The following is a 25,005-nucleotide window of genomic DNA, read 5'->3' as shown; positions in this document are numbered from 1 at the left end:
GTGCAAATTAATTGAAATAAGACGGAAAATTACGATTTTTTCAATTTTGTGCATTTTATTTCTGAGAATTCAAAAATTATTCACAAATTAATACATGATATGACCGCCTTTAATTTTCAAAAGATCATTAATTTGCTTTAACATCGAGTTCACGAGTTGACTGTAATCTTTACTAATTTTTGTAAACGGTACCACACCTAAATTATGGCCTCAATTAGCTTATCTTTCGTATTACAGTCTATTTCCCGTGTCTTTCTTTACAAATCGTCCAAAGATTTTCAATAGGATTTAAGTCCGGAGAGTTTTCAGGTCAGTCCAGCGCCTTTATTCGCGTTGTAGTTATAAAATTATTCACAAGTTTTGATGTGTGGCATGTTTTCCGAGCTGATTGATGTGAAATTCTCGAAGTTTATCACCTGGAGATCTGCGAACATGCAGACTTCTTTGACCCTGTACGAAGAAATGAGTCTCGTCACTGAATAACACCTTTCTCCATTGTTCTTGCGTCCAGTTCTTGTATTTAAAACCTCATTTATACCGTTTTTTCTTCATTGAGTTGGTAAGAAGTTGTTTTTTGACTGGTCTTCTTGCTCTTCTAACGCAATTTCGAATGACGTAATATTCCTCAAAATTTCGTCATATATCCCAAAAATAGATCGACCGTACTGCAAAACACATGACGCCGTCTGTGTGACAAAATGACTGTTAAAGGAAATCAGCGGGTCCAGAGAGCCTACACCGGCCGCCATGTTGAAAATATTGTAAAATGACCAATTATTTCAATTAATTTGCACAAGGGTGTGTATATAAAACACTTAATATTGCTAAATTATTGGTTCTAGTCTTCATTTCTATAATTAATATGTTGTATAACATATTTTGACACCTATTCTCCCTGAAAAGAACATTTACTTGAATTTCTAGATAATATATAATATGAAATAATTTAAATTTGATATTTAGCTTTATAAGTTCGTCCATATAATTATTCCGTTAAAGTTTACTCGGAAAAGATTAAATACTATTCAACATAAATAATTTTGTACATTACTTTTAGAAAATAAAACTGATATTCTAACCTTTCTTCAGATGCTTTGATATGTGTTTAGGCATATTCTGACAAGTCTACACTAAAAGTAATTGCATATAGATATTATTTTCACTTCTGTCTGAGCATCCCTAACATTGAACGCAAATGAGACAATTCAATACATGTAGTTACCAAATGGTATGGATACTTCAACCATATTGAGTATTTAGTCTGACTCATTACTGTCAATAGTATGTCGACCCTTTAATAGAAGAAAGGGATGATAAGATTCAAAAATCAGTATGGGAGAAAAGATAATTTTGTGAAAACAACAGTTAAACCAGTCAATCATAATATATAGTATAGTGACACATACTATACTACGTAGTATATGCCGCTCTTTATGATTATACAATCATTAATGAGGTATAAATATCATACATATATTTATATTATATTTAATACTGAAACTAATCCTACTGATTAATATAAAATGTCCAGTTTCTACATAGATGTCAAATTAATTATAATGTTATAACATCACAAGCATTGATTTTTCATGTAAATTGAAAAACAGTAAATTGGCCTTTTATGACAAATTAGACTTCATGAACTGATCGTGTTTCTACAATGTGTTTAAGTATCTTATACACATCTCCATACAGATATGTTGTAATCAAAGCATCTAAGTAAAATCACAAACTTAAAATAAGAATGGTGCCACAAAAATAAGGGATTAAGATATTAGAATACATATATATATATATATCATAATTCATGGTAAACTGGTAAGAAAGATCAAACAATAGATTAATGATTATTTTCATTGTAAACATTAGAATTAAGAAGCTTTGTTTATAAGTACGAGTGTTCAATCATAGCTGTTTATAAGTACGAGTGTTCAATCATAGCTTTTTCTATTTTCTCAACAAATCTTCATTTGAAAAACACGATTCCAATTTCTCCGTATGCCTAAAGTCCAATATAATAATATTTGTGATGTATCCAAGTCTCCTAGCATGTGGTTAGTTAAACAGAATAAATCACTGTAGTTAAAATATAATGGAATTTCCAAAAGTGATTCGAATTAATATGATCCTTGAATATTTCTTCAATTACAAAATCTAGAAAACATATTGTGCACTTAAAATCCATAACAGAGTTGGCTATTCCATAATGCTAAAATTTCGAATATTAGATATTTGTACCCTTTTGTTATACCTCTAATACCTCTTAACCCTTAAACAGCGAGAATGTTGTAGGCATCAATATCAGTTGATGATATCCGCCGTTTAAGAATTAAAATGATAGAATAAAAGGTCAATAGACGTGAGAGTAAATTTAAACTCTATGCATTTTCAAACTAATAGGTAATTAGTACATTTTATGATAAATAAAAAATTCAAAGAGAGCAATATTAACTTAATTATTTATTCAGAAATAAAACATTCTGTTTCAACGTATATTTGCACTTTCAAGATGGCTATTTTTTACTTAGATATTGTGAAGTGAAACATATGTATGATAACATACGTATGACAACATATGTATGATAACTCATTCTTTTATTCTCCCTCTCAAAAATCATCAGCTCATTTTTCTTACAATCATGACATGTAACTAATTTGTTTATGACTGATTATTGGCTTTCAAACTTTACTTCTTACTTTTTGATACCTACTTTTCCACCATAGCTCTAAAAAACTATATCCAACCTAAGAAGGTATTAGTTTTTCTTCAACTGAATGGGAAGTAATGAAACAGCGAATCCTGACAATTTTAGTGTAGCTGTATAAATAAAAATTAGACACGATTTTTTACTAGATGGCTGGAATTGTATACTTTGTATGTTGTGTGTTAATAAAATATTTTATTTTATTTATGTTTTGAATTGGCCATTATGGTATTGATATGACATATAATAAGGTTCTCGTTGTTTTATCAAATTCAAAATAGCAAAATTTACATGCACATGTTTGACATTCTAATACGTAAATACTATAGTTGACATTCGTGATGAAAAAAAAAGTAAATGTTCGAATTAAATCATTACGTATTGATATACATGCTGAACAAATATACCTTATTTGTTAACAAAACTTTGTGAACTATGACGCCTTCATTTCTCTCACCTTTCTGCGTCCAAGGTATCGGGATAACTATCACTCCTCTTTGCCACTCAGAAATACACAGTGGCACCAAACAACCCGAAATGGATTTTAGAAATACCTGACTGAGTTTTTATACTCAGTGGTTTAGCGGTAAGTTTGAAGGCTTCAAACACTAAAAATCTAGATTTTATAGCAATAGTACACATAGCACTGATAGCCCATTGTAAAACTTTGCACTTAATAACAAACAATCAAATACTTAATTTCTTAATATGAAAATTGTCGGGTGCTTAATCAGCTTTAAAGTAGTTTCCTATATTTATCTAGACATTTATGTTACGCATTTCAGCTACCTCTAGCTTCAGTGGTTTAAAAATTTGGTAGGGTAAGTGGCTAAACTGTTCCAGAACCTAGGACGCCTAAAAAAAAAAAGAGATAAGTGGAAAGTATAGAAGTTTTACACGAAAAAGCGAAAAATACTATTAAAAAGAAAAGAATGAAGTAAGAGTTTCAAAGATAAGTAAAATCAGTAATAACTCAGTCGTGTCTCCATTCTTTATAAGTAAAATCAATAATAACTCAGTCGTGTCTTCATTCTTTATAAGTAAAATCAATAATAACTCAGTCGTGTCTTCATTCTTTATAAGTAAAATCAATAATAACTCAGTCGTGTCTTCATTCTTTATAAGTAAAATCAATAATAACTCAGTCGTGTCTTCATTCTTTATAAGTAAAATCAATAATATCTCAGTCGTGTCTTCATTCTTTATAAGTAAAATCAACAATAACTCAGTCGTGTCTTCATTCTTTATAAGTAAAATCAATAATAACTCAGTCTTGTCTTCATTATTTATAAGTAAAATCAATAATAACTCAGTCGTGTCTTCATTCTTTATAAGTAGAATCAATAATAACTCAGTCGTGTCTTCATTATTTATAAGTAAAATCAATAATAACTCAGTCTTGTCTTCATTCTTTATAAGTAAAATCAATAATAACTCAGTCGTGTCTTCATTCTTTATAAGTAAAATCAATAATAACTCAGTCTTGTCTTCATTATTTATAAGTAAAATCAATAATAACTCAGTCTTGTCTTCATTCTTTATAAGTAAAATCAACAATATCTCAGTCGTGTCTTCATTCTTTATAAGTAGAATCAATAAAAACTCAGTCGTGTCTTCATTCTTTATAAGTAAAATCTATAATATCTCAGTCGTGTCTTCATTCTTTATAAGTAAAATCAACAATAACTCAGTCGTGTCTTCATTCTTTATAAGTAAAATCAATAATAACTCAGTCTTGTCTTCATTATTTATAAGTAAAATCAATAATAACTCAGTCGTGTCTTCATTATTTATAAGTAAAATCAATAATAACTCAGTCTTGTCTTCATTCTTTATAAGTAAAATCAATAATAACTCAGTCTTGTCTTCATTCTTCATAAGTAAAATCAATAATAACTCAGTCTTGTCTTCATTCTTTATAAGTAAAATCAATAATAACTCAGTTGTGTCTTCATTCTTTATAAGTAAAATCAACAATAACTCAGTCGTGTCTTCATTCTTTATGCTCACTATTTATTGACGAATATTTTATCTTCTCTCTTGGAGAGCTACCTGCTACCTTTATGATATGTGATAGAAACATAGTTTGTAAAACTACGGTAGTAAATAATATCTTTACAATGACAATATAACATTACTTCTTATTAAAACAATAGTTACATTCAATGTAATATAGAGACTTATAACTGCAAAACATTAATATAAGTTTTTAATAATATCGTATGCTTACAGGGAAAATATATATTTTGAAAGCTTGTTGATTATTAAATATATAACATCACAAACGAAATATTATCTTTTATTAATTACTCACGTTTTAAATTTGAAACAGAAGATTTCATAATGTTAAACTAACCAAACAAATTTAATAGCTGTTTGTATTTGGGAGGGCAGAAAGAGATTGCATCCATTATGCAGTCGTTTTACAATATCTGTTGTTTACTATTAAAGAAGTATTTTGACGTTAGCTATTATGTGATAGAAGAAAATAATTTTGCATCTATGGCTGTAAGAGAAAAGGTAATGAGTTGATATCGAACAGAAAACGTACCACAGAATGTTTTAGATCCTCTCTATGTCGCAGACTAAAGTAGATAAAATTCAACATAAAGCCAAACTTCTCTCTGTTATGAATTCAAAACTTGAAACAAAACTTTTGTACGCGGTTACTAAATAATTTTGCTCTTTAAAGCAGAATAAATTAAGAACTAGAAAAAACAGATATTTATGCCAGCATAAAAGAGCTTGAGATTATTTCAGCTAATGATAAAAAATGAATGTTAACACACTTTGTAATATGACAACTCCAACCATAGCCATTAGTCAGTGATATTCACTTTTAAATATCACTTAGTGATCTTCATATGCAATTAAAGGATATAAGGGTTAACCACTTTGTAACAGAGGATTCACTTACTTAAGAAGATCTACGCAATTCAAAATAAAAGATATTTGGAATTTATAACATTTCAGATATGTAAAGCCCAAGTCACTGTTATAAAATTTTATTTTGTCAATTCTGTGGTTTTCTTAAAGGAATACGTTAACCACTGTAGTAGCATTCTCAGGACAAATATTATCATTTATCAGCTTAAGCAAGGGTCAATTTCCTTAACATGTGATAGCATAATCGATCCTCGGATAGGGTCATTATAAAGTGTGGCATAGATAATATGAGTCCACAAAAGACTGTATCCTACTAAAGTTTATTGTATACACACCACACTTTTACATTCCTATATGGATCTTGTTAAATAGTCTCTAACAAATGCGTACACCTATTAAGTTGTTCCAAGATGAAAAGCGAATAATCTACTAAAATAATATTTTTCCGTATGTTGTTGACTCGCTGGAAATGTACTTGGAATCACTACATATGAGCTATTTGTTTATTGTTACGAGCGTAATACGCCTCGATAAGTGTCTGGCGGAGAAACCAGCTTTGAAAAATCTATTTTCAATGATATTGAGTATAACACAAGTCCTGTTGTTGCTGAGAATATATAAACCTGCTCAGAACCAGCAAGTAATGACTGCATCAAGTTTAAATGGACAGATAGTAGTAATGTAATTGTGTTGTAGGTAATGGTTTGTCTAATCCGGGTGCATGAGCAACTATATCATTTATTGCCTTGATAACCTACTAATAATCCATTGAGAGACTTGTATCCGTTTGACAATAACATGCTATGAATAATCACTTCCAACACTTAGTGATTCTTCACGTGAGCATAACAGCCAAATGTCTCTATTTTTTAGGATATGATTGTGGTTCATAAACTATTTGGAACATTTTAAACTCTGTGATTTGTTTCAAAGTAACAATGAAGAAAATACTGTTAGATTATTATATATATTTAGGCTGAATTATAATTCGTTTCCATTCAGATAAAACGACCTCTCACCAGATGCATTACTTTTATAGTAATAGACTGGGATGATTATTAGCATTACTGTATAAGAAGAAATTTGCCTTGTCATGACTATAATATTAAACATTCTGATGACTCTTTTATTATTTACTGTAAATATACCCTAAACGACATAATGTAACTGGTAATGATTGGAAACTAATATATGTGTTTATTTGAGTTATTGAAAAAGAAGCCATATTGGAAAATACTGCTGGGTTAACCCTTAATTCAATTTGTAAACCTCTTACCTCGTGAAGGAGGGATCAACTGATTCCTGTAGCTACAAAGACATATATATACAAGTATATAAACTAGTGCCCAATTAGGTGGTTTTTCAAGATACCCAAGGTAAGGCTCAATAGAGGGCTTTCACTCTGAGAGAGGAAGAATGTTATCGTTTGAACTATTAACAAGTGATTTATTAGGAACCGATACCATGTTAATCTTTTAGCTCAGACGTTAGTGCACCTGGTGTACTGGAGGTTTCGGATTCGACCACCACCCGAGGAAGTACAAAGATGTTATTACCATATGTGCTTCAAATTCAACTAGAGGTAATAAAGGTGGGTCACCACACATCACTCTGATTTACCTAATTGCAAATTTAACATACATTTCATCTGGTTTAACAAACATGCAAAAATCTCTTTTATTTTAATATGATAAAAAGGTCTTACAAATATATATTAATCAGTTATATGATAGCTAAATGACACCAATGAAACAGTGTTCATAAAATATAGAAAATAAATATTCAAGATACGGTTCCAACGAAAAAGTATTTAATAATATAAACTCTCTTTATCCAAAACTTTTATTATTGCGTTTGATTACTTTAGTTCTCCCTTGTACCTCTGTAATGGAAATAACAGGTATTTAGTATGTGTAGTTTTATCAAATTAGGACTAATGCCATAATTTTTATTATTCAAATTTGTCATCACTGACGTCTGAATAGTTATCTCTGAGCTCGGAAATCATACATGATATGAATTATTACAGTAGTATATACTGTTATGATACCATTTGTTCTCTGCAGAGTGGAAATGTTCTAGACCAGATAATCTACTTCCTAACTGATAAATACTTCCTTACGATTTCCAACAACCGTTTCTTAACCAGTCTATAACGCTATTGCCCAATTTTGAAACATCTGCCCTAACCAACAGCACTACGTCTACTTCCCGTGTAAATATATTCTATCACTAAACCTTGACAGAGTTGGTCACGTGATAATTTCCTCCGTGACGTTTAGCCATGGATGACTCATGCTACAGCTAATCGCTCGTGCTAGACCTGTTGCTACTCCATTCGTCACTATATCGTGCTGTTTCACTGGTGAACACAAATAGTCACCATAGCTTACAGTTTTACAGAAAGGTAAGCCATCAGTGATGTTACATTTCACTTTGCAATTTATTAATAGATAGATAGTATTGACTGTGTACAAATTCTAGAATATAGAAATTACTGTGTCTTGACACTAAAATATTAAGTATTAATTTAAGTTTCAAAGGCTGACTTTTATTGTTGCTCATGAAACATAACAGTGTTGTCTGTTCTTCGGTTTCTAAATTCAGAAAAGTTTAAAGAAGTAAGAATGTAATCTTTAGTTGTTGTGGTTCTCAAAGTGATTTAGTGTGTTTTTTCTCCCATATTGCTAGTTTTTTAAGTTTTTTTTTTCTAATTCTCTAGTTAGTTAATCTAAGTTTTCGCGTTTGATGGGTTGGACTGTTTCCCAGTGTTCGGAACATATTGCTGATTTACGAATGCCCACGCAGTCTAATCAATATAAAAAAAGAGAAGTTTGTTGAAAAATTGTCACTTCTTTGTATTTTGTTTCATTAAATAATTTAGATGCTATATTAATCTATAAGAAAGTTTGAATGGTACTAAGCAAGTTAATATAATAAACTTTGAATGGTACTGGGCAAGCTAATATAATAAACGTTAAATGGTACTGGGCAAGTTAATACAATAATAATAAACTTTGAATGGTACTGAGCAAGCTACTATAATAAATTTTGAATGGTTCTGAACAAGCTAATATAATAAACTTTGAACGGTATTGGACAAGCCAATATAATGAACTTTGAATGGTACTGGAAAAGCTAATATAATAGACTTTGAATGGTACTGGACAAGCTAATATGAAGTTCTCACATTACATAGTGTTCTTCTTTTTACTTTTAAAGTATACTGATGTTAATTTCTAATTTAACTCAAAATATAATACGTAAAAGAACTTATATATAGTCACAGCTGCAAAGTTTTAAATATGTTTGTTTTTTTTAATTTCGCGCAAAGCTACACAAGGGCTATCTGCGCTAGCCATCACTAATTTTGCAGTGTAAGACTAGAGGGAAGGCAGCTAGTTATCACCACCCATCGCCAACTCTTGGGCTACTCTTTTATCAACGAACAGTGGGATTGACCGTGACGTTATAACGCACCTACGATTGAAATGGCGAGCATGTTTGGTGCGACGGTTTTAAATACGATAGCAAGTTCTATTTACATCCGTGTTTGGCTGTTAAGTTATGGCCCAGAATTACTTAGCTGTTTTAAAATAGTGATAAAGAAGTAAGCTTCTTTTTATCAGTTTCTGCTAGAATTCCTTTTAAAATATCTTTAGTTATTTTGAGAATTCGTGTGCAATGTTAAAGGTGAAATTTTAGTTTCTACTAGAATAATCAACGTTGGACTGATAGCAGCAATAAATGTAAACTGTGACTCAATAACAATAGTTTGCTTACTCATGGACTAGTATAATGTCATCTCTAACTATTTAATAATCACTCCACGAAATGTTCCCGAATAAAAGCGTAACTGTATATTTTACGTGTTCGTTCACCTAATTCTGTAATTTGCCGCGAACGCCATCAACGTAGTTTGTTCGTGCATGACGTCACTAGACGTCACAGGCAAATGTTAAGAACTGTTTCAAGAATGCATATTAAAGTATGTGAATGGTATAGTAGGATTGAGATTACATGAAAAGTGGTTTCGACGTATGTATAAGGAACTACTGTACTTATTTTCTCCGGTAAGTTACAGAGTGGCTTTTGTTTAATTTACAATACAATATTCACTATGTTTGAGAAATCTTTTTCAGAAATGTTTGAAAGAGATTTAAATCTATGAATATTTCATTCCAACTAAATTACACATAAATACCAGTTTCTTTTGTTGTTGTTCAGAAAACCAGAAAGTGTTGCTTGGTTTCTGAGATAATCCAGTTGTGGGTTATGTTTATATTTTATGTATTTTCAGACTTGTTGGAATAGTTCACTGTGCTTCGAATTCTTAAACTGGGTCAGAAAACGAGCAGAACTTCGTTCATGTCCGGAGCGGCTCAAGTGGAGAGACTGCCCGGGGTTCCCAGCATGTTACATACGAGCGGCCTTTTACGACCTCGGCTGCATCTCGCATTATCAGAAGGTTCATTTTGTTGTTCAGGCTGCCCATCGGTCCACTCTTCTCCACCTCTTCAGAAACGGTCGCGACTGGACTCAGTAGTGACTGTTCAATGCACTCACTCAGCGTCTACAGGAGATTTGTCGTCCACTAAGACCAATAAAATCGGTAATTTAAAACACGTGCGCGTAGTGCATCCGAATGAATTGGCAGACAATGTGTCACGGACTAACCCCCTTTCCTCCTCTTCACCTATTATTTTAGATTGTCGTCCATTTCTTAGTTACAACAAAAATCACATAAGTGGCGCAATTAATTTGAACTGTTCCGACCGAATCAACCAGAGACGCCTACAACAAGGGCGGGTGGCACTGTGGGATCTGGTCAGTTCTAGGGAAGGGAAAGAGCTTCTCCGAAGAAATATGAACAACGAAGTCGTAGTTTACGACGATTCCACGACGGACATTGAAAAGCTTCCAGTGTTTCACCCATTAACATTGGTTTTGAACATTCTTTGTGAAAATGGTGCGAAAATATCAGTGTTAAAAGGTAAGTTCATATGTTATTGTTATGTTTTAGTGACGTTTTAATAACTTGCACAACCGTAAGTAAAAAAAGACAAAGATATGAAATATATAAAATTAATCTTGTTTTGAATATGGATACGGTAGCCGCAGATCGGAACAACTTCTCCCGATTATACTAATATGAACTAGCTGAATTATGCATAACTGAGATATTTCACGCGTAACCATTATTTTGAGTAGAAATAACGTAGTAACTTCCCGATGGTTGAGGTAATCAACTAAAACTCGAAAACTGTCCTATTATACTTGCAATAGGTGACGTCAACATAAATTTAATGAGGCTTAAAACTTTCAAGGAAAGTTTTTTTTTATTTGTAACTTCGCACAAAGCTAAACGAGGGCTATCTGCACTAGCCGTCCATTATCAGCAGAAAAAGACTACAAGAAAGGAAGTTACTCATCGCCACCTACTGCCAACTCTAAGGCTACTTTTTTGCAAACGAATAGTGGGATTTATCGTCACATAATAACGCCCGTACAACTGAAAGGGTGAGAATAGTTGGTGGGAGACAGAGATTCGAACCTGCAGCCCCCAGATTGCAATCAAGCCCCCTAATCACCTGATCATGCCAGTCCTTAATAGGAGAGGGGAGTAACTTGATTTAATTCATTTCTGGCACAGAGGTCCAATTATATTTAAACAATAAAAGTATGGTTCCATTAAGACTGATGTCTTTGTATTGGATGATTTTTTTATGTGCATTATATTTATAGCATGTTATGGGCTACAAGATTTTTAAATAGATCTTTTCACAGTTTACCTTTCTCGTTTGTTGGTAAACACAAAACTATAAAATAGATTATTTGAGCCGTGTCTAGAAGGGATCGAACCTCAAATATAACCTTCATACTTGTCGTGGAGTCATGAAATTCTGCGTGGACGGAAGTCCTTGATTTTGTAATTATTGCATATATTCCTTGAATAATGTTACATATTATATTGATGATTAATATTAGCAGAGCTAATATTTTTGTCAGCTACAATAATATACATTATATGGTACGATCAACAATAGTGTGGATATGTCAATTGAAAAATTGTGTTCATTGTTAATACCTTAAGTGATTACCAAACTTTCATGTCTCTGAGGCACTATTTTTAATAAAAAACAAATTCATGAACGTTGCATTGTTTCTCTACTCAGTTTGTTTATTAATTAATAAGTTGCTAGGCAGTTTTTAGGTATCACGTCAATGTTACATGTTTATAAAGTGGACTCATTAACTTTATGTTCTTAACTAAAATTGTCACCAAATATGAAGATGCTTCACAGCACTTTCATACTAAAATATAATCAGTTTTATTGGGTGTTAAAATTAATTTAATAATATTATTGAGTATGTAACACGAATCGTCGCCATCACTCAAGTCCTTAATAGCTATATCTTAAAAAAACATCGCACGTAATATGTTGAACAACTAAATGAACGAATTTGTTTGTTGTATATTCTTATACTGTGACGATCTCAGTTCGAACGTTACATCATTTACCCACTAGTTTGATATCTACTTACAATCTGAATTTAATAACTTTAATATGAAATCACCAACAATATAACGCTTTTAACGTAAGGGTAATATTTCGAGGTAAATTAACAAGAATGGCACTGTTTCAGAACATGTGCAACCTCCTTGTTATACAAGTTCTCCAGCAGTCAAGGCAACCGATCGTTGTCTTGGTTGCATGAGTCAGAGCGTCCATGTAGGACACATATTTAGCTAAACCTCTCCACCCGCTTGGTATTTTCTACTCTACATTTGGAAGTGCGCTCATGCCTAGACAGTGAATAAGACAGTGGCCCACGCTCATAGAGAAAACTTTTCTTAACTCTGCATATTAGCCTAAGAAAGTACACACTAGTGACTAGCCGATTACAATAAACAAAAGTACTGTGAAAGAAACTAGTAGACTATACTGGGCCCGGTAACCTAGTTTTCAACAATAATTTAGAGTATCTAGCTCCTTAAAAAATACGCCTTTTATAACAAGATCTCTCCTACAACTATAATGCTACTGGTCTTGCTGATTTTTCGGGTAAAAGATTTTTTTCTAAGGTAGTTATTTCACGCTAGAACATTTTTCTATGTGTAGTAATGCCATTAAACTCGTTGTTACAACGCTAAAATCAGGGGTTCGATTCCCCTCAGTAGATTCAGCAGATAACTCTATTGTTATTTCGTATAAACAACAGGTATATGCTTAAAAAGTTCCAGGACATTTCCTTGGTGTATTGAAAGTACACTAAGTTTTCTGTATTCCTCGCTATTAGTGATACCTGAGTTTGGATATCAGTGGAATTATCAACAGTTTCTAACTCAGTTAACAACATTAAAATCTAGGGTTCGATTTCCACGTAGTGGCTTTACTCTCAAACAACAAAAACAAATAACTCAGTTAACAACATCACGTAACAGAGAGGTGTAGCACTGAATCATAAATCCACCTTTTTAACTGTTCCTCGTCTCCTAAGAGCTGCTTTCTAGAGTTAGCTTTAAGATGTTTTGCCAACGAACCACATCTTCAAGTAAATCCCAAATTTGAACTGTCACTGGATTTGAATACGGGCCTATTAGCTGACAGAATAAAATGTCGCGATTCATTTTTCACGTCACATTAGCCATCATTTTCTACAAAACTATGAATCACAGACTTCGATACGGATCGCTTATTGTCTTTTGTGTGTTACTAACGTTTTGGTTTAATCGTCTCTACAAATCCGAGTTTTTAGTAAAACTACATTTCAGTTAGCAGTAATTATACAGTTGGTTAAAAACACTAGTATGGTGTTTTGTTTGACTTTGTTTCGAAAATAATATATTTCATAATAATAATAATAATATTATATCTATAATTAGTTATATCAGAAAAACATAATTACCTGAAAATATTTTGGCATATATTTGCTTATGACTTTAGAAAGAAAATTTGGGTGCCTAAAATAAGATTCACATCTGGAAATTATTCGTTAAGAAGTTTCACATAACGTGTAAGAAATTTTTTTTTTGTGTGCTATGAGTGTGTTTTTCTTATAGCAAAGCCACATCGGGCTATCTGCTGAGTCCACCGAGGGTTTTGCTATGTGTGTATGTTTTCTTATAAGAAAACCACATCAGGTTATCTGCTGAGCCCATCGCGGGGAATCGAACGTCTGATTTTAGCGTTGTAAATCCGTAGACACAGCACTGTACTAGCGGGGGCGGTTCTGCTCTGAGAAATTCAGCAAGGTTTTGTTAATTTTTGTCACAAACCGTTATTTTCGAAGATGTGGTTCAAAACTGTTGGAAAGCCGATACATTTTAGAATAAAAATTATTTCCCGTAAAATTACAAGATTTCTTTTGCGTCTGTTTTTTTTTTATGTCTTTTTCTCAAAAAACGACATCATCGATAATCGGCACGTGTTTCACAAAAATACAAGATTTGTTTTTTAGTTGAATAATCATTTATATTTCGAGTTTTATTATATCCTTCAACTCGGACTTCTAATCTGAGAATTCCAGTATTGATTATACGAATAAGTACTGCTAGATGCTAATATTGTAACAAGATGTTTGTAAGTCCAAGATTTCCTGCAGGAAAGAATAGATTGGCTAAGTAATGGTCCATTTACCAGCATCACACTGTATTTACATTAATTGCTTTACACGTCATGTTAATATATCATTTAATTTTTACTTCAGTGGGTAATGTAACAGTGAGTCAGGGATCAGTGATCATAAAGTAATCGTTGTCGCTTCAACGAGGGTTAACTGAACCTTCACGTCTGTTTGTAAATATCTCTTGGGATCTCTAATTGATCCTAATTAATGGATTCCCCCTCCTAATTAATTCTGACTTTCTGGATCAATATAATTACTATAACATCAAACGGGTACAGCATATTTTATGATGCCTTTTCTTGATAAATCAATCCTGTTGGAATCGTCGTATTAACTCGATAACTTAAATCACATTTTTAAAATATCGTGCGTTAAGAAAACTTTTGCTGTAGAAGTCATAATATACATGTTGCGAATTCAACAGAAGAATAAAATCTTCAAATCCACATAGCACTTGTATGATTTAAATGTAATAGCATAGATTAAAAAATAACAATTATGCATTTTTATTTTCGATGTGTTTAATATTTTAAACTTCTACAGTCATGTTTTATCTTCTGGTTACTTATGTCCCGCTTCTTTAATTTTTAACCGTTAAAATTGATAATTTTAAAAAGGTTGGGCAACCTTTTTCATGTATTTTTCTTTATATAAATGTGATATATAGATATTACAGACAAACATTTCTATATTTTCTACAAGTTAATATTAACCAGGTCGACTGGATGACGAATGGTCAGTTTTGCCCTGCATGTTTTGCAGTGGTTGTCTGCACGTATACTACAAAGGAAGTAGGAGAGCATTTCCTTCCTAAAACTTGGTGATTCCTGGGGCGGTAATGACCTGGCACTGGTTAAGTCTCCACTGTTTTAGCAGTTGTTAACTTCTGAATTATGCGATACTTACACACACACACACACATCATTTTTTATCTACACACCACACATAAACACATCGACTGCACATCTACATTACGCAAAGAAAAAAATAAATGGAAGACAGCAATGCACTTAAGTAACAAGTTAGTTGTAAACTGGCAAACAACGATTTATAAGCATGAAGAACTAGTTTTATTTTTGGGGTACATAATACACATTTCGACAAAACATTAGTTTGATTTCTTCAGATATGAAGTATACACCCCCCGAAACGTAAAGCCACTTCATTATGCTTATAAATTGTTGTCTGTCAATTTACTGTTATATTAGCATAAAGTGCCTCCATACACAAGCACAGGCAAATAGAAAGTTTTTGCAGTAATCTTTTTTTTTTCTTTTTCGAATAACTTTCGTAAGATACTTTGCAGTGATGTGAATTGTTTAGTAATGGTTTATGTATCGCTACTTGAACGACTCGATATTTGTCATAAAGATAAAAAATAAATTTTTGTATTACTTTTGTATACTGTTTTTTGATTATTGAGAAGAAAATACGTTGTGAAACTATGAGTTTTTGTGTCTATCGGTTTTAGTTGTATTTACGTTTTGTTTCGACTTATGTAAAAAGATAGTGTATTTGAACTTCTGTTTACTTCAGTGATTTTTAAAAGCTATAGCAACTAAAACGTTTTTTTGTGTTAACGCAATCTGATCGCAAATCACAAAACATAAAATAACGTAAAAACTATATATATATCATCTGTAAAATTTATCTGGATAAGATATTTTTATTGTAGGTGGTTGGCGGGAATTTCAGCGTTGCCATGGGGATCTCTGTACCTCTTTGATCAAGAACAAAGTAAACGAGGAAGTTCAACCAATAGGTTTAAATCTACCTTTCTCTCCTTCCATTTTATCGTCATCGCCAGTAGAAATTCCTACGATACAAGTGCCTTCTGTTTGGAATAAAGATCCCAGCAGGGAAGACATGGAGAACACACCAGCGTCCGAAATTTTACCTTTTCTTTTCCTCGGCAACGAACGGGATGCAACTAATTTGGCCAACCTCAGGAAGCTGGGAATTGGGCACGTGCTCAGTGTTACTGTTCATAATACTGGACACCATAATTCATCAGGAATCATTTATAAACGACTTCCGGCATCTGATAGTTGTCATCAAAACATTAAACAATACTTTGAAGAGGCTTTTGATTTCATAGGTGAGCTTTATTGTTATTTTATAAATGTGTTCAAACTAGATAAAGGTATGAAACACTTTATGCTTTTAAAATTGATCTTAAAGTTTAATGTGAAAAAAACACTTAGTAAATTAAATCCAATTTCATTGCAATTCTGAATAATATGTTCATATTCATTCCATACTAGGTTTAACCATGTGCTGCAACAGACCTTTGAGGTAAAAAGTAAAAGTGGCATGTATAAAATTATAAAACTTAAAACATGCAGAATACTTTACCATATGAGTAATATAACGTTTCCATTGTTAAATATCATTATGATAAATTGAAAAAGTTTTTCTGTGATATAAATAAGAAATGAAAGTTCTAGAGAATTAATAAATGACTGAAACTAATTTCTGTTGTCGCTTGTTGTCTTTCTATTTTTCTGTATTTGACTTTCTTAACATTTATTTAGCCGTTATGAGTTCTGTCAGGGTAGAGGATAAAACCTAATGCAGAATGTCTGACAAATAAAGAACGTTCCTTCAGTATTCATTCTGTTTAGGAGTTGTAGTTACTATATCGAATATTACTAAGTTCCGAATGAAAGTAGTTTGTTTTAAACAATGAAGTTGGAAAAACTACGTGAAGTTTTGTTTATATACTTTATGAGTAGTTGACCCAAGGTATCATTTTATGAGTGAAAGCACTGATCAATTATTCTTAATATTTTAGAAACTGGTTAAAAAGTAAACGAAAAACATAAATATTTGTATTATAAAAATAATGTCTAGGGTATTTTAAATTAGGAACAAGGAAAGCGTTAACCTGCTACCAGCGTCCCTATTACCAATTGAAATACATAAAAGAGACATTTTTGTATGTTTGTTTATAAATGGTACGTACAGTGTTGGCCCATGGTGAGTCACTGTTTGCACTCATGGCTCGCTTACTTTTAGTGTTATATATATCAGTTTGCCTTTCGTGCAGACTTTGTGATCATTAGCGTTTGTTTGCCTCGATTAGCGGTAGTCCTATGGATTAAACATGGTCCGAAAGTAGAATCCGCAGCTATTGTTGGAGAACATTTTAAAAGTATGACAATTTTTTCGATAGGAGGGGGTGCTTTGTTCCTCACCCCAAAAGGACGCTTAAAAGGACCTTCTATAATCAGAACACTCGTGTTCCGCGTGTAGAAACCTGACAGCTGTTTTGTAACGTGACTCTCGTCTTCTTGGAATTATTCATTGTTTGGGGGGACACGTCATGAAGTAGCGGTCTGACACCGGTTTCCACATACAGCTTCACCGACAGTGTATATTGTTCACGTGACTTTACAAAGCAGCCGACATAATAACTACCTGAATGACTTCATCGCTCTTTGATGGAAACTTAGCATCCCATGTGACGTAGATGCACAATAAAAAATCATTGTTTAGTGGTTAAGTGTAATTAGAATTTTTATTTGCTCGAATTAAACACCTGGTGACTAATGGTAGAATAATGCACCATTGTATTGTAATTCTTGCTATTTGGAACTTAGTACATCTTTCGAACTGTTTGAATGACAGTTTTGTAGTGAATGAAATATTAACTTTTGTATGTATATGAAACTAAAACGTGACATCACGTTGTAATAAATAGGTAATTTAAAAGGTATTTAAGCACAGCGTTATCAATTTTGAAATATATTTGTTATCAACAATTTTTATATACTGTGTATAAAAAATAGAAAAACAATTGCAGTAACACACCAATATAAACCGCTAAAACAGCAATTAATGTATTGTAAGGCATAAGTGAATGTATATATATATATATATTTATATGTACACACTTACAAACTTATAGAGCAATAACACGCCTTCTCTGAAACGTTTAAGATTTGATTGTGTTTTGTGTTAAGTATGTTTTTCAGTACCCAGATATCTTTGTTGCTTTACGACAAAAAAACAAACAAACTCAAACAACCAAACGTTTTCCGGCTGGAACGTTGCCCTGAAGCAACATAAGGAAGGGTGAAGTCGGCACAAGCTGGAAAATATGACTCAGTTCTCTCTTCTGTTTTTTTTTTACCGTTACTCATTTGCTACCTGTATAGTTACCATATAGAGAGGGGAAGGGGACAACGTGGGGCTTAGGCGGTTGTTTTTGTCTCTCCATTCATGACAAACTATTCTGCTATCCACACTGTTATTAGTTCTCTTTACGTCAGATCGTATGAATCAGCACTCAGCATATCTGTCGTCCCGGGACACTGAACAGTGGGGTCGAGGAGAGAGCTGTATGTGCATTACGTCATCTCATCACAGCATAGAACACCTGTGGGGCCTACCTAACATTTTAAGGAGCGGGAACTTTTTTGTTTAAAGTTAAGTACAAAGCTACACAATGGGTGATCTTTGCTCTGCCTACCACGGTTATCGAAACCCGATTTATAGCATTGTGAATCTTCACACTTGGAGACAGAACGAGGAAAGTGACAAAGTTTACATATTTAATCACACTGTTATAAATACTCTGATATAGCTCTAAACTTCTAAATCGTAACTCTGCAAGAGGAATTAGAGAAACGTCTCCCAGATCAAGCTCCACATGGCTCTAATTTCTTTTTTTTGGTTTTTTAACGTATTATAAGGATCTTATCCGTGTTTTAGTATTTGTATAATATCCTGATTTCTCTTTTTAAATTTTTCTGTATTTAAAAGAATCAACGGTATCCATGTTGTTAATGCAATTTTATAAATAGTGTAAGTTTCCAACTCTTTGTGCATGTCACCACTACTTAAAACTTGGTTCACATTCAAATATTGAATGAGAATAGTGCTGGTTTTAGTGTCTGAATCGGTTAAAAATATCCATAACCAGTTTATGTTTCTCTTTTCACACTAGTTTATTTATAGACATGCTTGAAACGAAAGTAGGCGTTCTCTTACCGAAATTGTGTCGTTAAACAGCGAAAACGCAAACTACACGTGTTTATGAGTAAAGAAGAAAAGAGCGACTTTTTAAAACATGACTCATTATTTCTGTAGACATATAGAAAGAAACCCATGTGGGGCTTTGTAAATGCGTTAACGTCTTTGAATTAGCCAATACTGCAGTCGTGATCAAATGTCAGATCACACATTACTGGTAGAACCATTTGTTATATTGAACATTGTTTAAGAGATCGGGCTGTATACAACTTTCTACTTTTTGAGATTGTTCTAGACTTTTAGTAAATAAAACACAAACAATATTTCTACAAAAATCCTTTACGGTCAGTCTGCTTTAAATTAATATGTTGAAGAATCAACTAAACCTTTTTCACTAAAATAAAATTGTACAATATTCAAGTTAATACTGTAGTCAGGATCGAGTTAAGACTACAGTGGAAACATCGGCAAATTCGGTTCTTGGGGTCTCTTTTATTCCCCAATCCCTCTTTTTGTTTACTCATCAAAGCAATCCTTTACAAAGTATAATGTTTTTAAAATAGTATAGTTTTCAGCTTTAGAAAATTAGTTAAGAGGGGTATTTAAAAAACAAAACAGGACATAGTCACTGTGGGTTTTTTGACATTGTAGGATCGTAGACAGCTGCCTACTCTAACTTTTAGTTAATCCGTTCCTGACTGTTGTACTGATTTTTACTTTTGTTTCTTTTTATTTATTTTCTTTTTAACTGATGACGTATTCAGTGGGCAAACTGTGAGATAACGTAGACTAAAAATCCAGTAACGGACATAGAATAGCCTTTCCTAAGCAATCGGTAAAATGACAGCTCGAAGCACTTGTAAGACACACAAAATGAGGGGAGTACGACAGTCACTAGATATATGTATAATATATCACACAGTGGCATTTTGAAGTTAAAAACCCGTAATGGTTAAACAGTTAGACCTATGAAACCCCAAATAATCTCATATTTAAACACCAGTTGATTGAAACAGCAAGAATACCAAATTCTTATACAGTCCAAGACAACACTTCACAGAGTTTGTGAGTTAACTAAACAATTGAAATAATTGATTTTTATTTGAACTGTAGTAAATACAGTGTTATATAATTTATGACGTTGTGATAACTTTTTGAAACAACTTTGAGGTTGTTCTTAGTACATACCATTATAAGAGAGCTAATGGTGTTTCTTTGGTTTATTGATCCTAGCTGTGCTGATGCGCCTTGAATAGGCAATGCTGCAGTCCACATCAGAGGATACAGTCAATCAAAGAATACATTCAATTTCACCTTTGATGAAAAATAAAAGGCATTTTTAATACACAATATATATACAAGGTAGTGAATGTCTTCGAAGAATATATATATATATGTATATGGGACAGGCGAGGAAGCTACACCAGGTGTCCACTTGACGTAATTCAGTGCCAACTTAATAAAGATTCACTTGTTATTTATGTAAACTTAATACTTGTTTGATGTACTGGCAATCTTTGAGATCCCTTACCAGTCAAAATAGAGACCTTCTGTACCTTCTTCCACACCAGAAACAGTAGGAAACGTGATTTTGTGTAATTCAGGTTGTAATTTGGTGTGTGTGTGTGTTTTTTTTACTTACGTAAAAACGTAAAATTAGTAAGGTAGCCCTGTGAGAGTGAGCTTAAGGGTGTAGAGACACAATCATGTTCTTGTTGAAACACCAGTTGTTTGACATAGAGAAAATACTTAACTTTTACACACTAAGATATATAATATGTCGGTTTAAAATAGACTCAACACTTTCCTTGAAACTGTACCATTGTTAATAATTAGAATCTTGTGTCGCTTCTAGTTGGTAAAGAAATGGATACATTCAAAACTTATGTAGTCAGATAAATAAAACCGTATTCATTTATAACCTAAACTGTGGAATAATGTAAATGCACTTAATTTGTGTTTTTACAAAGCGAAACATTTTGTCTTCTAAGTAGCAAATGATATTAACGGAGACTTTGCACACTTGTGAAACTGATACGGGTTCGTTTATATATTACTGGCTAGAATACAGTTGCTCCAAATTTATGTATTTCATGAAAGCGCCTTTTTAGGCAAAATAAACTAGATATTGAGATATTTGAGAAGTAATAAATGTTAACAAATTATCTTTTAACTAAATATCTCAAATTGTAAATTGATAATGCTTATTGTACCAGAAAGATAAAGAAGACAGGAGATATATCTGTCTTCCTTTATACAATTATATTAATATGTGTTCTACTAAAATCTACAAGATATACGTCCAAGTTACAATTTCATCTTAAAAGCTTCGTACTTAAAAAAGGATAACCGCTTTTATGTACATAATATGTAGTTCCAAGATTTGCAAATTTTTCTGTTTACTTTTGTAGGATGTTATGGAATGAACTCTATGTTTAAATTTTTATTTTATATTTAACTAGCTTTTGGGACTCATGAGAATTAAAAATATAAATTTTTTGGAAAAGTCGACTTAAGCTCTACAACACCACTTTTTCTTTGTTTTCAGACGAAGTCAGGTTACATGATTCCAAAGTACTGGTCCATTGTCAAGCAGGAATCTCAAGATCTCCAACCATTGCAATTGGTTACATCATGCACCACACTCATATGTCTCTTGTAGATGCTTATCGACTAGTAAAGACCAGACGGCCTACCATATCTCCCAATCTAAACTTTATGGGTCAGCTTCTGGAACTAGAACAGATGTTGCATCGAGATGGGTCTTCCGAACCTGATTGCAAACCTTGTAAACAGTGCATCGGAATGAAGTCTAAACCTTCTGAGAACGTTGAGCCTGTGGTTTGATAAAAAACGTTGGCCATATATGATGACTCGTTCATTTGCTTCAGAGTCCTTGAGGCCTCAACAGAATCCAAAGGCCTAACTTTCTAAAACTGGGTTCCTGAGTTCATGAAATGACAAAATGATACAAATGGTTGATTAATTCTTACAAACTCTTCCACTGGGACTGTTGGATAATTACACAATTCAAAGAAATAATTCCTTCTTATCCATCACTGTAGAGAAGACAGTGTCATATAATAATGATACTATGATATATTTTTGAAACAATTTTAAGGTAATCCCAAGTACATCAATTATGCTCTGAGTGTTGTGCCATTTCTGAAATGATTAGACGTTACTTCCAGCCGTGGACAATATTTAATGAATGAGATTAACTTTCCTCTCTAGCTCAGACATTAGATACTTATAGTCAGCTATGTGATATTAAGCTACGTTCCCACAATGTAGCCTTCCTTGCTAAATTAACTAGCTGTTAATAATAGAAATAAGCATCGTTTTAGTTCTTCAGTGAGATACATGGAATATTAATCAATACTTCTTGAGAAAGTGCTTAAATGTTGATACAAATCAACAATAACTGAAAATGAGTGGCCTTTTAGTGACATATTTCTTGTCTTTACCTGACTTCAGAAAAATAGTTTTATGTCTAATTTTTTCTAATGATAAATTAGAGATCAAACAGCCAATACTGCTTGTCTTGATAGTTCCAAATAAAAATTTGATTATTGAACAAGAGAAATACTTAATGTAACTTGAGATTTCTCCCAACTAAAACTTTTTTGCACGATAATCACGAGGGATGAAGATTCTGACAGATATCTTTAAAAGTACTCAAATGAAAACGTTATATATATATATATATGTGTGTGTGTGTGTACAGCTTTTTGATGACTAGAATAACTTGTTCTTTTTCAAGAAATCATACACTGTATTCATTGTTCTTGAGAAATCAAGAGCTGCTTCACTATTTTCAAGATGTGTACACTGATTATTTAAGAAAACAAGTAAAGTTGGTTGAAGTGTCATAAAATACTTTAAGGTAGAAATAATTTTCTGAAAGCCTTCAAAAGACAGCTATCAGATTAAATAATAGGACGACGTGAAATTAGATATACATTACCAAGTATGAAGTGAAAGAAACAACTTTCCAAATGTTTTGTTATGACAACAAATGTTGCTTATGACGGAATGTAAGGGCAGTTAATTATCAATTATTCTTGTGTCAGGTTAAGCGTTGAGCAATGACAACTCTAGTCAATTTATGTTTTTGTTTTCAGCTGTGAGGTGTGAGTGTTGTGGAAATAGTTTGATTTCAGAGAAGATGTCTTTAATCGATTTATATACGTAATTACACACTCTGCGGTTCTTAATTCAGAAGTTTCTAACCATAAAATTTCAGTAATAATTCTTAGAAAGCCATGGTGTTTCCTAAGTGATATATGTATATATATTATTAGAATTATATCACTATTGCAGAATATATTACCCAATTTATAGCATATGAACTGTATTTTATAGGTAAAATGAGGAATAGTGTTTGTTTTTCTCTGAAACAATATTTTCCTAAAGTATTAAATTAATGGATGTAAAACTGTGTATGTTTGTATGTATTACTATAAAACCAGTGAAATATTTAAATTAACCTGTATGTATAGAAATATCAGTTTGGTGATAATCACCTGGCTGGATCAAGAGAGAAGAAACATAAAACCCAACATGCCTTCGATAGCCAAGTACAAATAAATGAAAGTAGATATCTCTGTTTTTAATTGTTTAATATTTTGATTAACCTAAACAGTAGGCCTTAATATATTTTTAGAATGAAGCAGTTTAGAATAAAATGTTTTTTTCTATATGATATACGAAACTTTGGTGTTTTAGTGTGTATTCAAACTTGGAAGTGTTGTCTCACAGTTTATGAAAAAAAAAGGAGTATTGGTTTCAGAGACTATTTAGAATTTACTAACGTTAATTTAAGCTGTATAAGACGAAATTATTCGGATTACTTTATTATTTAATTTGTTTAATTATTAATTTTTGTCTATTTATGAGATTGACGGTGTTCACTTGGCCTGGAATGTAAAATTACAATGATCGTGTCTCACTAAAAATATTTTATTTTTGATTATTATTTAGCGTGGTTATATCGTCAAGGGTACTTCATATTTACAAAAAGAATAAATTGAGGTCTAGAGAAATATATATGTACATTTAAAAGTGACAAATGAATAACGCTTAAAGCCAGAAAAATAAATCATATCTTGGAATGTACAATAAAATAATATTTGGAGTCAATTTTAAACGAAGGAACACAAAGGGTAACATGATATACATAATCATTACGTTACTCTGTGTGTTATACTGAATATATAAGTAAAACGAAACAAAGATGTGTTTTAAAAATAAAAGAAACTATGCCAATTTAAAAAACAACAACAATATTATGACACACATAATTGCTCATAAGCTAACAGCAACGTTTTATTGAGATACATTTTTTGTGACGCAATGAAAACTATAATGTGGCGTATTGAAAAGTCCAAGTAATATCATTAAATTTAAAAGATGAAACTGTATTTTTTAGATAGCTGAGAGAAAAAAATGGTTAACATTATAACTTTTGTAAACATATTCCAACAGGCACAAAACACATTGTGAAGATGAACTTTATTTGATAAGATGCAGTTTTTTATAGCTAATAACGACAACGTAACATAATATGTATATATATTTAAATAAACCCACGGAATGGTTTTTGAACACTACTTTTATGTCCTGGAATATTAATGATAGCTTATGATTTATTAACGCCCGATAAAAACTGTTTCAATCTGTGTACATTGACGAGAAGTATCACAAATATGTACACATTTTTAATTCTAGGATGTAATATATATATAAAACAGGATTACACCTTTATATTGGAAGAAAATAATATACATCGAATAAAACTAGCAGT

At 32.1% G+C, this 25,005-nt stretch overlaps 1 protein-coding gene across 3 annotated transcripts; it reads left to right on the top strand.

Annotated features, from left to right (window-relative positions):
- Nucleotides 1-7,877: 7,877 nt before the first annotated feature.
- On the top strand, nucleotides 7,878-24,171 carry LOC143222717 (dual specificity protein phosphatase 10-like). Of its 3 annotated transcripts, none has more exons than XM_076449615.1 (4): nucleotides 7,878-7,998; nucleotides 9,892-10,584; nucleotides 15,898-16,320; nucleotides 21,748-24,171. In XM_076449615.1, exons 2-4 carry the CDS (start codon nucleotides 9,960-9,962, stop codon nucleotides 22,044-22,046), a joined length of 1,347 nt encoding a protein of 448 aa, XP_076305730.1. In that variant the 5' UTR covers nucleotides 7,878-7,998; nucleotides 9,892-9,959; the 3' UTR covers nucleotides 22,047-24,171. The 3 variants fall into 3 exon arrangements, with proteins under 3 accessions (XP_076305730.1, XP_076305732.1, XP_076305731.1); XM_076449617.1 differs by lacking the exon at nucleotides 21,748-24,171 and adding an exon at nucleotides 17,398-17,937; XM_076449616.1 differs by lacking the exon at nucleotides 7,878-7,998 and adding an exon at nucleotides 8,619-9,664.
- The last annotated feature ends 834 nt before the right edge of the window (nucleotides 24,172-25,005 follow it).

The sequence above is a fragment of the Tachypleus tridentatus genome, chromosome 8, assembly GCF_004210375.1.
Source record: "Tachypleus tridentatus isolate NWPU-2018 chromosome 8, ASM421037v1, whole genome shotgun sequence".
Lineage (NCBI taxonomy): Eukaryota > Metazoa > Arthropoda > Merostomata > Xiphosura > Limulidae > Tachypleus > Tachypleus tridentatus.
Note: the sequence above shows the minus strand (reverse complement) of the source record. Positions and strands in the feature narration are given on the sequence as shown.